The 14,127-nt window shown below is 37.8% G+C and overlaps 1 protein-coding gene across 1 annotated transcript in view; it reads left to right on the top strand.

Annotated features, from left to right (window-relative positions):
• The first annotated feature begins 458 nt into the window (after window positions 1-458).
• WASL (WASP like actin nucleation promoting factor) overlaps window positions 459-14,127 on the top strand; it is a 59,545-nt gene continuing 45,876 nt past the window's right edge. The window contains 1 exon segment of the mRNA XM_037512527.2: window positions 459-608. Coding sequence (XP_037368424.1) covers window positions 492-608 — 117 coding nt within the window. The 5' untranslated portion in view covers window positions 459-491.

The following is a 14,127-nucleotide window of genomic DNA, read 5'->3' as shown; positions in this document are numbered from 1 at the left end:
GGCCTCACAGCGCGCGGGCCGGAAGTGGGCGGGGCCGCGGCGGCGCGGCGAGGCCGACCACGGCTGCGGGGAGGGGGGTGTGAGTTCCTCCGGGCCGGGCCGCAGCCGCGCGCTTCCGGCGCGCTCCCCCGCGCCCTGCGTCCTGTGGTCTCGCCCGCCCCCGCTGCCATGTTGGATTGTGCGGCCGCCGCCGCCGTCGCCGCCGCGGGAGGAGGCTGGGAGGAGGAGTCGGGAGTTTAGCGCAGTCGCCGGAGCGCGAGGACATCCGGCCGGAGCCCAGCCCGGCGGGAGCGGGGAGCTTCCTTTCTCGGCGCGGCCCGGAGGCGGCCCGCGGTCGGCTCCTCCTGCCCGTGGCCTCCTGCTGCCCGCGCCGGCGGGGCTGCGGGATGCTGCGCGCCTGAGCCCGGCTCCCGCCCTGTCACCGAGGAGGGGACGCGCGCGCCCGCCCGCCGCGGGACTCGGCCCGGGCTCCCCACCCCGCCGGCGACACCATGAGCTCCGGCCAGCAGCAGCCGCCGCCGCAGCGGAGGGTCACCAACGTGGGGTCCATGCTGCTCACCCCGCAGGAGAACGAGTCCCTCTTCACCTTCCTGGGCAAGAAATGTGTGGTCAGTGGCCCATCCCGCGCCGCCGCCCCGGTGTTGTCTCGCGGGCCCGGGCGGGGGGGTGGGAGTGGGGAAGGAGGCGCGGGGTCCAGCCGCCGGCCAGGCCTCCCCCAGCCGGGCACCCGCCCCCCGATCTGCGACCTGGATGCGCTCCCGGGGTGCGGGCTGGGCCGGCCGGGGCGCCCGGACGCGCCTCCCGGAGCTGCGGGGAGCTGGGAAGTGTCACCTCCGCAGGGGCCGGGCCCGGGTCCTCTCGGCTCTTTCAAACTTTACTCTGAGGCCACCGGGGAATAGTCTTCTTGCAAGAATGGCTGGATCTGAGAACCTGGGACCCTGCGCTGGCCCTCGCTTCGCCGCCACCACCCGTGATCGGGGGGGACACCTTGCTTCACAATGCTAGGGGATTCCAGGGGTGGGGAGGTGCGGGGAGGAAGCCCAGATATGAATGAAAGCGAACAGAAGGTGGATTTTAATCCCGCTGTAGGATCTCAGGAGGGAATGAAGTCGGTTCTGAACGGAGGCAGGAAATTCTCCCGCTCCCCACTGCTGAGAACAGGGTTGATTTCTCCAGCAGTCTCGCTCCGGCCTGGTTCCTACTCTCCTCCCCACTGATTTTTTTTTTTTTTTTTGCATTGCTGGGCGGAGGTGCTGCTCTCCCACAACCTTGCACCGGGGAAGCGCAATCTCTGGTAGTTCTTATGAGCCTTTTGGGCCCCAAAATGTTTCTTAGGTTGGTTCTGTGCGGCCTGTTCCATTCCCAGATGGCCGGTTGGGAGCGAGCAGTTCTGCTGTGGGAAGGGGAATGTGTGTTGTTGACGGAAGCATTCATTACATTGGCTGCTGGCACTTTTGGGGGTGGGGAGGTTCTGCTCTGTGGTGTAGGCCTTGTCAGGCTGCATCTCTCTGCGGTGGCTGGGGTGAGCTGTGGTCGAGTTCCTTGGAACGCAGTTGGGGTCTCTTTCCTCTTTGCTCCTTGGCACCTGCAGAGTATGTGCCAATAGAAACGGGGAAACCCCTCAGAAATTTTAACAGAGCAGCACCATTTTACGTCTTCGTAGTGTTAAATATGTCAAGCTAGACTACACCTGCTTGCTTCAGAAATTAGGATTACACAATTTCTGGAACGTTACTGCATTGTTCATTTTGTAGGAGCCTACCCTTTGTATCCTGTACTGTCCAGTTGGAGATGGACTCGCTACATTCAATTCAAATGTGTTTCATATCTCAGTTAGACCTTAAAGAAGCTAGTCTGAGTTTACTGATTAGACGAATGAAGTAAGAGGAGTGGCATACAATCAGAATTTTGTGAAACAACTTTAAAGATAACCAAGTCCCTGCCCCCCTCAACTTTTTTTAACAAATGAAAAAACTGAGCCAGTGAGCCCTAAGTCACACAGCAATATAGGAATGTAATCAGAACTAGGAAACCAGGACACCTGACGTTTTGTCCCTTGTGCTTTCCACTACTTCGCATTGTTATATATGGGTTTTTTCTTGTTACTGAGTTTTTCTAAAAATGGTGTTACAGGAATAATCGCTTCTTTTTTCACCAAAAACTGATAAAATGTTCCTAAAGTAGTGCTAATTTTTGTCTATTTTCATTTAAGGAAAATCTGCACTTTTGATTGTTACAGTATCTGAGATGAAAAAAATTAAAATTTTGCTGGCTTATTATATTTGGTATTTAATCTGTATCAGAAAACAAGTAGTTTCACTATGTTTTACATACCACACCTGAACTTTAGGCAAGAAGAATATTAAATTTAACCCAAATATTTTACTAATTGCCCTGTGCTTACCTGCAATGATTATTGGTCTCAAAAATGACAGATGTGGAAGAATATTGTGAAGAGAAAGATAGTGCTACTTACTGGTTAACATAAATAAGTGGATTGCCAAATAGGTTGCTAGTATTCACTGCTTAATTTCTTTCTGTTATCTATTATTAATCAGCGTTACCTTTTGCATGTGTCATTTAAAACCACATGGTTATAGTTACCTGCTCTTGTGGTAAAAAGTTTTGCAAAGATTAGCTTTAATATATGAATTCTCCCATTGCTAGGGATTGAAGTAAAAATGATATTTTAATATTTTGGGACAATTTTCTCTGCTGACCAGGATTGTGCATGTGGGTGTGTATTTCAAAACAAAACTGAAATACATTGTCTCCAAAAAAATCCATCAGTAACATTTATAGGTCAGATTAAATTTGTTAGGGAAGAAATGTATAAGAGCTCTATTTAGGAATTGAAGAAATGAAACAAATAGTTATACCAACTATGAGGAGATGCCTTCTTTCACTCAACAAATATGTAATGAGTAACTAAATGTTGAGGTTGAAATCAGGTTTGATTTCCATCAGGGAGCTTACTGTGTCTAACAAGGGAAACAAATGTGTAAACTGATGAGTAAGACAATACTTCAAAGTACATGTGAGACTGAGTGATGTGTAAGAGACTGTCACAGTGAAAAATGTCTTGGCTTTGTGGTCAGCAAACCAGGGTTCAAACTCATAAGGTCACTTTGGACACATTTCTTAATTTCCTTGCCCTAGGATTGGTTTTCTTATCTCTAAAATAGGGATACTTGTTCATGGAGTGGTTGTGTAGAGCAGAAGCACTGCATGGAAATGTATGGATGCTATTAATTCTATAAAGATTTAGAGAACCAAAGGAGAGGCTGGTGGGAAAGAGAATGAATAAAAGTTTAGAAGGGGCAGTACCTAAGTACTTAAGATAGGTATATACGTCCACGTTTGATGAGAAGTATGAAGCAACTTGGGAAGGGAAAAGGGAGGAGGAGGGTTTCTGCTTGGGTTCTCAAATTTAATATCATTGTGGAAGTTGTTAGTAATGTTGGTGACTGTCACCTTTTCCCGCCATACTCACCTAGTTGGTTTGTTTCAAGATTCAGTGATATTTAAGGGGACATAACCAACTTTAATCTTATATTTTCTTTAATTCCTCAGCATTTGTTTTAACTTTTTTATATTCTTTACTTATTTTTTGTTTCTTTGTTTACTCACACTATATTCACTTCGTGAGATTAGGATTTATGCCCATGTGGTCTTCTGTAATTTTTATTAACATCTCGCATACATCACTGAGTACTTACAAATTGAGTAATTATAATTGCCAGCTTGTTTATGCCGGAGGAGTTCATTCAACATTTCTCACTGCTTCATCAGATTGTTGAAACCTTCAGTTTTTAATGCAGGTAGTAACTAGATTGGTCTTCACTTGTCAGGAGAACAAAGTGGATTTGTTCTGCTGTCCAACAATTACTTTGTTTCTGTTCTTAATTCTTAAGTAAGGGTCAGGAAACCAGAGGGATCATTCTTTTGATGACTGCCTAAAGTAAGGAGTATTGGTAGGAAGGCATGGCCAGTAACTGTTTCACCTTGGGTAATATTAGTGGAAGGAGAAAACAGGATAAAATTCACTGAATTTGGAATGTGCAAGGATGAAAAGGCAGTCTTGTACAGAGGAAAGATAGGAGTAAAGTCCCTAAATAATGGGGATAGGTTCTTGGAAATTGTTTAAGCAAAAAGACATAACAAAAAAAGAGGTTCTTGAATCGTAATTTCCTTCTAAATCAGCTGGGATTGTTATTTTCTCCCCTTAGAGTTTTAACAAGGGACTTAGAATGAATGGCGTGATTCAAGGACCTGTTGTATAAAAATATAAGGTGGACTAAAAGCTCAAGAGGTGATTTAGATGTATCAGCAGATCTGGGTTATAAATCCTGTTTCTTATTGCTCTTAGCTCTGTAATATAGGCATATTTCTTAACAGCAATGAGCCTTAGTGTTTGGTTTGTGAAATGGGTTTAGTCAAAGATTTTAGAGAATAATGCAGTAAAGTATGTAGCATACTTAGCGTACCTGATACAAAGTGTTCTGGGAGTTTTGAGAAACATGTGCAAGGCCATTGTCATTAATGATATTCACTACTCAGTTTAGATGTCCTCTTACTGGCAGGAAGGTTTTAGTGTAAAATTTTGAACTTTATATTGTATTTATTTTGATTTATGTAAATTCTAACCATTTTAATAATGTAATAAAGTCAGTTATTAGGTTCCCCTGGGAACTTTCTGGACAACTTTAACCTTTCTGATTCCTGACTACGAGGAAAAAAGAGATACTGGCATAAGGTTAGGAATTCCCCAGTTTGAGTCCGTGCTCTGCCATCAATTGTAAATGTGGACAAAAATATCTACCTTCTAGAACCTCTCTTCACTAATCTAAAATGAGTGTTTGGACAAAATAATGTCAGTCTTACAGCTTGAACCTGCTATCATTCTGACTGTGTAGTTTCTCAGAACTCCGTAGCAGGTAAAGAACAGCCCTTCTGTGAACACTGGCTTGTGTCTGTTTTGCACATTGGAGACACGGATAGTTTATATCTAAATGAAAGTTAGGTAATCTGAAATCATCATTGCAAATTTCCATTTCTAACCTTTTTTGGGACATCATAATATAATAGGATTTTCAGCTTTAAAAAGACCAAAGGGGGCCACCCCTGGTGGCGCAGTGTTGAGTGCTGGGCGGCTCTGCAGCCTCTGCAGCACCTAGGGTCCCACCAAAAACAAACAAACAAACAAAAACAAAGGAAACAGAATTAAAAGATATTAGTAACAGAATAATCAATTCTCAACTTATTTTGATTTATTTTTATTATTCCTTGTACTTGCTGGGCTTTTTTTTTTTTTTTTTGACTTATTAGAAGTATGGTGCCTTTCAATGAAGATGAAGTTATTTGAAGAATTTCTCTTAGGTTAACCAGTTCCACCTAGAACCCTATTTCTTACATGAAATTGTATGAATGATACCATAATTGAATGTTGCATTTATTGCTTATTTTCTAAGGTTAAAGTGTTTTCCTTAAGTTTTTAGTTTTAAGTGTTAGAGTCTGTATTTACAGTGAGCTGACTTAGTCATTTTAGAGACTGATTCAAACTTGAGAGTTAATATGATCAGATAGAGTTGAGTTGCATTATAAATTATTTTATTCAGGAGTCAGACTTCGATCCAATAAACAAGAATTTAGCAATATTAATTAAGTTTACTTTAATTATAAAGATTCTGGAAGCAAAACAAGTTCAGACCTTCTTGACCACAGTAACATACATACATACATACATTATATATGTGTATATATATATTGAAGTATAAACAAAAGTCTTAATTGATGTGTGACTAGTTTAGTGTTTAAAAATATTAAGTATTGTTTAGTAATTAGAAGATGTTTGCATGCCTAATATTATTCATAAATATAACAAAAATATATCCTGTTTTCATTTACTGTATCTATACAGTATTCTTAGAAGTAGTACAAGACTATCACTATCATATCAATATGGGAGAGTGAAATTCACTAGAAAATGTCATTTTCACTTTGGTCTTAATGTGTTGCTGAGAAATTGTACTTTTTATCAAATATATCAAAATAATGTTTTAAGAAGCAAATCTGGAAAACGACTCTTCAGAAAACAGAATCCAATGGAAAATTTGTAGTTACTTCATATTTCAGTTACTCTGACTATAGTTCCCCAATATCCTTGATCTCTTGGTTCCTCTGTCATAGAGGTTTTTTAAAACTTTTTAACTTGACCTGAAGATTTCTGTAGGAATCCATTTCATTGAAAGGAGTGTTTGTGAAAGACCAGATAAATGGAAACAAAAACAAAATATGAAAGACATCCAGGAACATAAAATGCTGTAAAAATGGTATGAGAAAGTTGAAAATTCCCTAGACTAAATACACAGTAACTTTAGGATAAGGAGATGTTTTTCAAGTTTTGCTTTAAAGTTAAACTTTATTTATTGGATTTGGAGAAGCTAAAACTAACATTTTACAGTTTTAAAAAATAGAGGTGAAGCTTTTTTTTTAATTCATACCTTTGGTTCCAAAATTAAAAAAAAAAAAATGAATGCTTCCTTTCAGTCTGGTGACTAATTTTTGCTGCTAGAAATTATCAGGGGATACCTAAATACATGTTAAGAATTTTTCATAATAGTAAAGGAACTGAATGATCTGTCTGCAGTGCATAAAGCTAGTTAGAAACCCAAATGATTTCCTCTGTTTTTATTAATGCAATATCATCATGATCAAGTATTGAAGACTTCCTGAGAATACGACAACCTCCCAATATCATGGACATAGGCAATGTTGAGGAAGATTGCCAAGATCTCAGTAAGACAAAAATCACATACAGAAAAAAATATATCTTATAAGTCAATATATATATATAAAGATTTTAATAATAGATCTTCTGTGTACTGGATTTGATACATAATTGTTTGGACCTTAAGTATGTCAGTATCAAGGAAGCATCTCAGTTCAGGTATGGGAAATGTGTGAGCAAAAGTTTGGAGTAGAAAATTTGCATGGAGTGCTTGTCTAGAACTGAGAAAGATGTTTGCTTGTGACAGTTACAAAAAGTCTGAAGATTTTAGTAGACTTTGAACTTGAGACTTTGGAGTTAAACTTTAGTGTGAAAATAGTAAGAAATCACATAGATTTTTGATTCAAAAGGTGTCAAGATAGAAAGGATCCCAGATGAGAGAAACTGGAAATTATTTTTATAATATTTTTACAGTGTTTATTAAAACACTTTCTTATTCATCATCTCAGTAGACCTGGCCCTGGTAACCTGAGTTGTAGCAGCATCTGGAACAAAAAGAAGGTTTTGAGGAATAGTAAATCTTTGGTCTTTTTGTTCATGACAGATACTACCTGTCACTCACAGCATCTATTCCTCCTAAGTCTAGGTTTGGTTTCTGAATACTCAGCATATCCTTGCAGGCAGCCATTACAAGTCAGTCCAAGTTCACAGTAGATAAAATCTAGTTGCCCTTCCAAGACTATAGAAACATTTGAAGAAAAGTTTGGCAAAATGGTAGTTGACTGAATTCCAGATAACAACAGAACTTCTTAGTGGAAATGACAAGATAACAGGCATTAAAGGACTAGAACTCTTGAAATCCTTTGTACAGAATTGATTATTGAACTTTTAGAAGTGAAATAAATCTATAAAGTGTCACACAGGTCGAGATTACAGAGATAGGTTGTCTGGCTCATATATGACTTGACCAGCAATTGAAAAGGATGAATTTCAGTGAGGAGTTGAAGGGAGGGAGATAGGTGTTTGCTTTAATTTACAAAAAAAAAAAAAAAAGAGAGAGAGAGAAAAAAATACTATACATATTTTTCTGCAGTTTTTCCCTTGTCTTTCATATGGTTCCATATCTATTTTACTCCATATTTTTTATATATTGTATCATTTTTTATTACAACATTCTGCAGTTTATGAGTTTCTTGTAGCATTAATTTCTGTTGATAAGTGTATTTCCTAGGGCTGCTGTAACAACTGCAAAGTGGGTGGCTTAAAGACATTATTCTCTCACACTTATGGAGACTAGAAGTCTGAAATCAAGGTGTTGGCTGGGTTGATTCTGTAGGAACTGAGGGATTCTATCTCATGTCTTGTTGCTAGCTTTGTTTAAAATTTATGAAACTCTTTGGTTTATATCACCACTTCAGTCAATTTCTACCTATGCAATCACATGGTGTTTACTACTTGTCTATGTCTTTTTTTCTTTATAAGGACACCTGTGATTGCATTAGCATCAATGTAATGATCTAATGTTAACTTGGTTATATCTACAGAGACCCTCTTTCCAAAAAAGGTCACATTCAAAGATACAGGGGTTAGGACTTCAGCATAATCTCTGAAGAACATAACTTGTAAAAGTGGATATTTTCCCTTTCCAAGTTTTTGCCTTTAAAAACATTGCTATAGTGAACATTCAAGTACATGTTCCCATTTGTCATTTTTAATTATTTCTTTATTTTTAAGATATTTATTTGCATTGAAGAACTGGGGTGTAAAACAGAGGGAGGGGTGGCGGGGGTGGGGGTGTGTGTGAAAGAAGTTACCAGAGACAGAATGGGGAGCAGAACCAGTGGATTTTACTGAAATCCACTGCCAAGGAGAGCAATGGGCGAGACAAGAGAAGTCTGCTGCGCCATATGTGGGTCAGCTCCCTGGCCAGGATCGAACTTAGGCCATAGCAGTTACAGCGCTGAGACTTAACGCATAGGCCACCAGGGAGACCCGGACTTTTCTTTTTCTCATTCTTTGGGATTTTTTACATAAACATTCATGTCATCCAAAAACAAAGAGAGTTTCAGTCTTCCTTTTAGGCCTATATGTCTACCTTTTGTTTCCTATTCTTATGTTGTTGTGTTAGCTAGGGCTTCCAATTGAATAGAGGTGAGAGGGGGCATCCTTGCTTTGTTTCTAATATTAGGAGAGAAAGCATCTAGTTTTTCACTGTTAAGTATAAAGTTAGCCCTAGATTTTATAGATATTCTTCATCAGACTGAGGAAGTTCCTCTCTATTCTTTGTTTTTTGAGTTTTTACATTGAATGACTGTTGGATTTTGTCACATGCTTTGTTTTTTTCCATATGATAATAAAGTTTTCCTTCTACATGATGGATTATTTTAGTTGATTTTTGAATGTTGAACCAACCTCGAGTACCTGGGACAATTCCCATTTGATCATAGAAGTATAATGTTTTATATATTGTTAGGTTCAGTTTGCTGAGAATTTTTGCCTCTCTATCTAAGAAATATTGATCCATAGTTTTCCTTTCTCATTATGTCTTTATCTAGTTTTAGTGTTGGGTAATTCTGACCTTACAGAGTAGTTAAGGGGTATTTCATTTCCTCTGCTTCTATTTCTTAAACGAGTTGTAGACAATTTATATCATCTTTCTTAAATGTTTAGTGAAACACATCAGTGAAACCATCTGGGCCTATTTTCGGTTTTGGAAGGTTATTATTGATTGAGTTTCTTTTTTTTTTTTTCCATAGAAGAACTGGGGTGTAGGCCAGATGGTTGTGTGTGGCGGCCAGGGCGGTGAGAGGATGATTGAGTTTCTTTAGTAGATAGAGTTCTCGTCTAATTATCTAGTTTTCCTTGTGGTGAATTGTATCTTTCAGGGAGTTGGTGCACTGCATCTAAGCTGTCATATTTATGGATGGACATACAGTTAATTTTCCTTTGCCATCCTTTTTTGTCTGCAGTAATAATGACCTGGTATTACTAACTTGTGTCTTCCTTCTTTTTTTCTTTGTTAGTCTGGCTAAAAATTTATCAGTTTTATTGATCTTTTCATTCTAATATTGATTTCCTGTTTTCAGTTGCGTTGATTTCTGTTTTTTCTTTAACTTTGATTTTCTTCTTTTTTTCCTAGTTTTCTAAAGTATATCTTAGTACTACTCGGTACTACTATTTTCTTTTTCACAAATGCGTTCGGTGCTATAAAGTTCCACCAAAGCACTGCTTTTACTACATTGGACAAATTTTCATTTAGATGAAATGTGTTTAAATTTCTCTTGAGACTCCTTTGACCCATGTGTTACTTAGAAGTACTTTTATTCTCAAAATATCTTGAAATTTTCAGTTTTTATTGATTTTTACATTGTTATCTGAGAGCATAGTTTGTATGATTTCTGGTCTTTCAAATATATTGTGTTTTATGGCCAAGAGTGTAGTCTGTCAGTGATATTCCATGTGAGCTGGAAAAGGGTGTATATACTGCTGTAGTTGGATGAAGTATACTGTCAGTGTGGACTTAGAGCCTCTTGATTGATGTGTGATGTTGAGTTCATCTCTTTTCTTACTGATTTTCTGCCTGCTAATATGTCAGTTACTGATAGGGGTTGTTTAAGTCTCCATCTAAATTAGCGAATTCGTCTATTTCTCCTTGCGATTCTATCAGCTTCTGCTTCATGTATTTTGATGCTCTGTTGTTAAAACGCCTACACATTAGGGATTGCTGTCTTCTTGGAGAATTAATCTCATTATCATTATGTAATGCCCCTTTTGATCCCTCATAATTTTCCTAGCTCTGAAGCATGCTTTGCTTGCAGCATGCTAGCTTTCTTTCAATTAATGTTAGCACAGTATTTTTTATTCTCCTTTTTATTTTTTATTCTCTTATTGATTTATCTTTATGGTTTAAAAGGGGTTTTTTGTAGATAACATATGGTTGGGGATTTTTTTTTTCAATTTACTGTCTTTAATTGTTATATTCAGAACATTTAAAGGAGCTATTGATATGATTGGTTTCATACTGGCTATATTTGTAAACTATTTTCTCATGTGTTTGCTACTTTTTTTCTCACCTTGCACTCTTTTGAGTATTTTGTATGATTACATTTCTCTCCTCTCTTTAACATACAATTATATTTCTTTGAAAAATTTCTTCGTGGTTGCCCTATGGTGTGCAGTATACATTTTACAATCAAAGTTCAATTTCAAGTATCACTACATTGCTTCATGGTAATAAAGGTACCTTATAACACAGTATTCCCAGTTCATCCACATCCCTTATAACATAGCTGCTGTTCATTTCTCTTAGCTGTAAGCTATAGTCAGGTGTTTCTGCAGCTGTTGAGATGATCATACGATTTTTTTCCTATTCTTTTAGCATAGTGAAGTGCTTTGATTTTAGATGTTAAACATTGCGTATATACTGTGTTAAAGCTAGCATGTGGTTGTGATGATTCTTTTATGGATTGCTGTATTTGACTTTTTTAATATTTGGATTTAATCCATGTTCGTAAAAGATAGTGATCTTTTGTTGTATTTTTGCTATCAGGATTTTTTTGTTAACAGGGTCATGCTGGCTTTATAGGACCTTTAAATAGCTATTAAAACTATTTATCTTCCTTTCCTGTGACCAAAACTTAACTTCAGAGATTCTTACAAACTTAATTAATGGTCAGTTAAATTTTTTATGGTAGAGAAGCAGTTAAAATTCTGCCTCTCCTGTTTAGAAGCTAATGGAGCACTAAAATATTTTCTGGACTGAGAAATTAAACACAGGCACTGTAGTAAGGTGGTTTGAATTTATAACCCACGTCCATCACTTGCTACTTCTATCACAATGGGCAGTTCCTAAATCTGTCCAGTTTTGCTTTCTTCTTATATGAAGTTGGTGTCTTTTGGGGTTGATACAAATGAGAAGATGCAAGTAAAGTTTTTAACGTTGTGCAATTAGAGAAAGTATGAATCAGGTGTAAATTCTGTGCAATATTACATGTTTTCGAATTATTGTCATTGCATGTCTTGCCAGTTTTCAAATTCTTTTCTTCTCTTTAAAGACCAGTACCTTGAGTTTAAAGTCATGCTTTATGTTTTCTTAACACCATAGTGATGGGAGGGAGTACTTAATATTTATTGAGCAATTAACAAGTACATTACATTTATATACAGTGTATGTACCATAATGATATGCAAAAGATGGAGCACCATCTATTTTTAAGACAGATTCAAAAACCACAAAATTATTTGTTTAGTTAACTGAATGTGCTAAAAATTATGTTCTTATTTCTGTGCCTGTCTTATTTACTGGCCTTGATGTGCTTTTAAAATAGTGGGAAAAGTACATTCTCTTTAAATGTACTTTGGTGTGCTATTTTTGTCCTTAAACTCTTGCTCCCCCTTTCTGTGGGTGGCGGTTGTAGTGGAAGCAAATTCCTGTGGTTTGTGGCATTTAAAATATTGGGAATGGGGATGCATTACCTGAGGATTTTTACCAGGTCATATAGATGTTTATGGTTAATTAAAAATGCCAAGAAAAGAACCATCATTGTTTTGAAATTTATTTTAATACCACAGGTTAGCAATCTGCCCATCTAAAAGGTATTTTAAATTTGATAATGTAATGGTATGATTTTAAGAAAGATACCTCTTTCACTTTAGTTCAGCCAATAAGTGAGTTCAGAGTGCAATAAAATATTGGCCTGGGCTAAGAGCACGTAGTCTAAGGATACATGAGCCTTGTCTTTAGAGGATGGACGGTGTATCAGTGAGCAGCCCCCTCACAGGAACGAATAACAAGTCAGTCAGTGATAACTGCTTCTTTGGCTGTATAAATGAAATGTTAAAGGAATACGGAGGAAAGAAGTGTTTGCTTGAGGAAATACAGAAAAGTCTTGATCAAGAGCATGATATTTCAAACTCTAGGTATGTAAAATTTGAAAAGTTTCAGACATAATATTGTAATACAGCGAACAAACACTATGTAAGTTAAGATGAGAAGTATGGTATTTTAAGGTACCTGCAGATTATTTGGCTCCTGTCTCTCAGATATATTGGATTAATTGGAGATGAAGAATAAAATTGTTAATTGCTTCAGGTTAAGAAAGAAATTGAATCCTTGCAAAAGAGTTTAAACTGATTCTTGTCAAATTGGAACCTATTACAATTTTAAACATGAATCTATATGTTAAAAGAAAATTGGCAAATAGAATTTATGAAGGGGAATAAAATAGAGGCATTATATTCCTCTTAGACTTTTATAATGCTTCAGGTCAAAGGTAGGTATAAACTTCAGATCTCATATAGTTCTGTATAATAGCATATACATATGGTGTCCTTTCTCATTGATTTCCATTAAGCTATTAAAGAGCTATGAGAATATACAGAATATAAACATTTACTTTGCAAGTGTATTGTTAAGTTCTTTTTGGACAAATAACAGAAACTAGAGTGACTGGCTTTAGCAAAAAGAAATTTATTGACTACCAGAGAATCCCATGGAATTTGAAACAGAATTGAACAATAAAACTTAAGGACCTGTTGGAGCTTGGGAAACTGAGAACCATAGGAGTGGGTGGTACTTCTTAACCCTGGACATCTTCTTCCTCAACCATGCAGGCTTGTGACTGGGTTTGGAATTCTAATTTCCTGGGAGAGAATCTTAACTGACTTGAGTCAGCACAGATGTTTGTCTCTGGAGAAGAGGCAGTAGGTCTTTAACATTAGAAGTATTGCGGAAGTAGATGAGAGCTTGGGAGGCAGTGCCCACTAGTTGGAACAGAGAAAATACTAGTCCTCCTATCCCTAGTTTCTTTAAGTTAGTAGTACAGCTTTAAGATGATCCGATTGGAAATACAACAATTGATAAATCTGATATCAGTAATTACCATTCAGTGAGTGCAACAATGCTGTGCAATTTTCTGAGCATTTTTTTGTTCATTATGTTATTTAATTCTGATAATCTTGCTGATGAAGGAACTGTTCAGACCATTTTGCAGCATTAACTAATTTTATCTTCATAACCCAAGATGAAGTTAGTAATATATCCCCATTTTACAGATAAGGAAATGGATAGAAAAGTTAAGTAATCTCCTAAAAATCATACAGCTTATAACTGGTGGAATCTATCCCAGAATGTGTTTTCAATTCTCATACTATTCCCTGGGACATTTCCTAATTCTCTGCCTTCACCTTGACCCTATTTAGAAAAAACAGGGTTCTCTTCTCAGCCTTCCCAGAACAACTTTATTTCTACTTTCATTTGGTACTTGTAGCATAATTTGTTAAAGCTTTTTTTTATTACACATCTCTCTCTTACTAGGTCATTAACTCCTTGGAGATAGGGAGCATTCCTTAACTGTCTTTCTCAACACATTAAGAAATATTTTTTGATTGAACTTAAT

This window comes from Talpa occidentalis, unplaced genomic scaffold, assembly GCF_014898055.3.
Source record: "Talpa occidentalis isolate TD23 unplaced genomic scaffold, MPIMG_talOcc4v2.1, whole genome shotgun sequence".
Classification (NCBI taxonomy): domain Eukaryota; kingdom Metazoa; phylum Chordata; class Mammalia; order Eulipotyphla; family Talpidae; genus Talpa; species Talpa occidentalis.
This window is presented reverse-complemented; position numbering and strand designations above follow the sequence as displayed.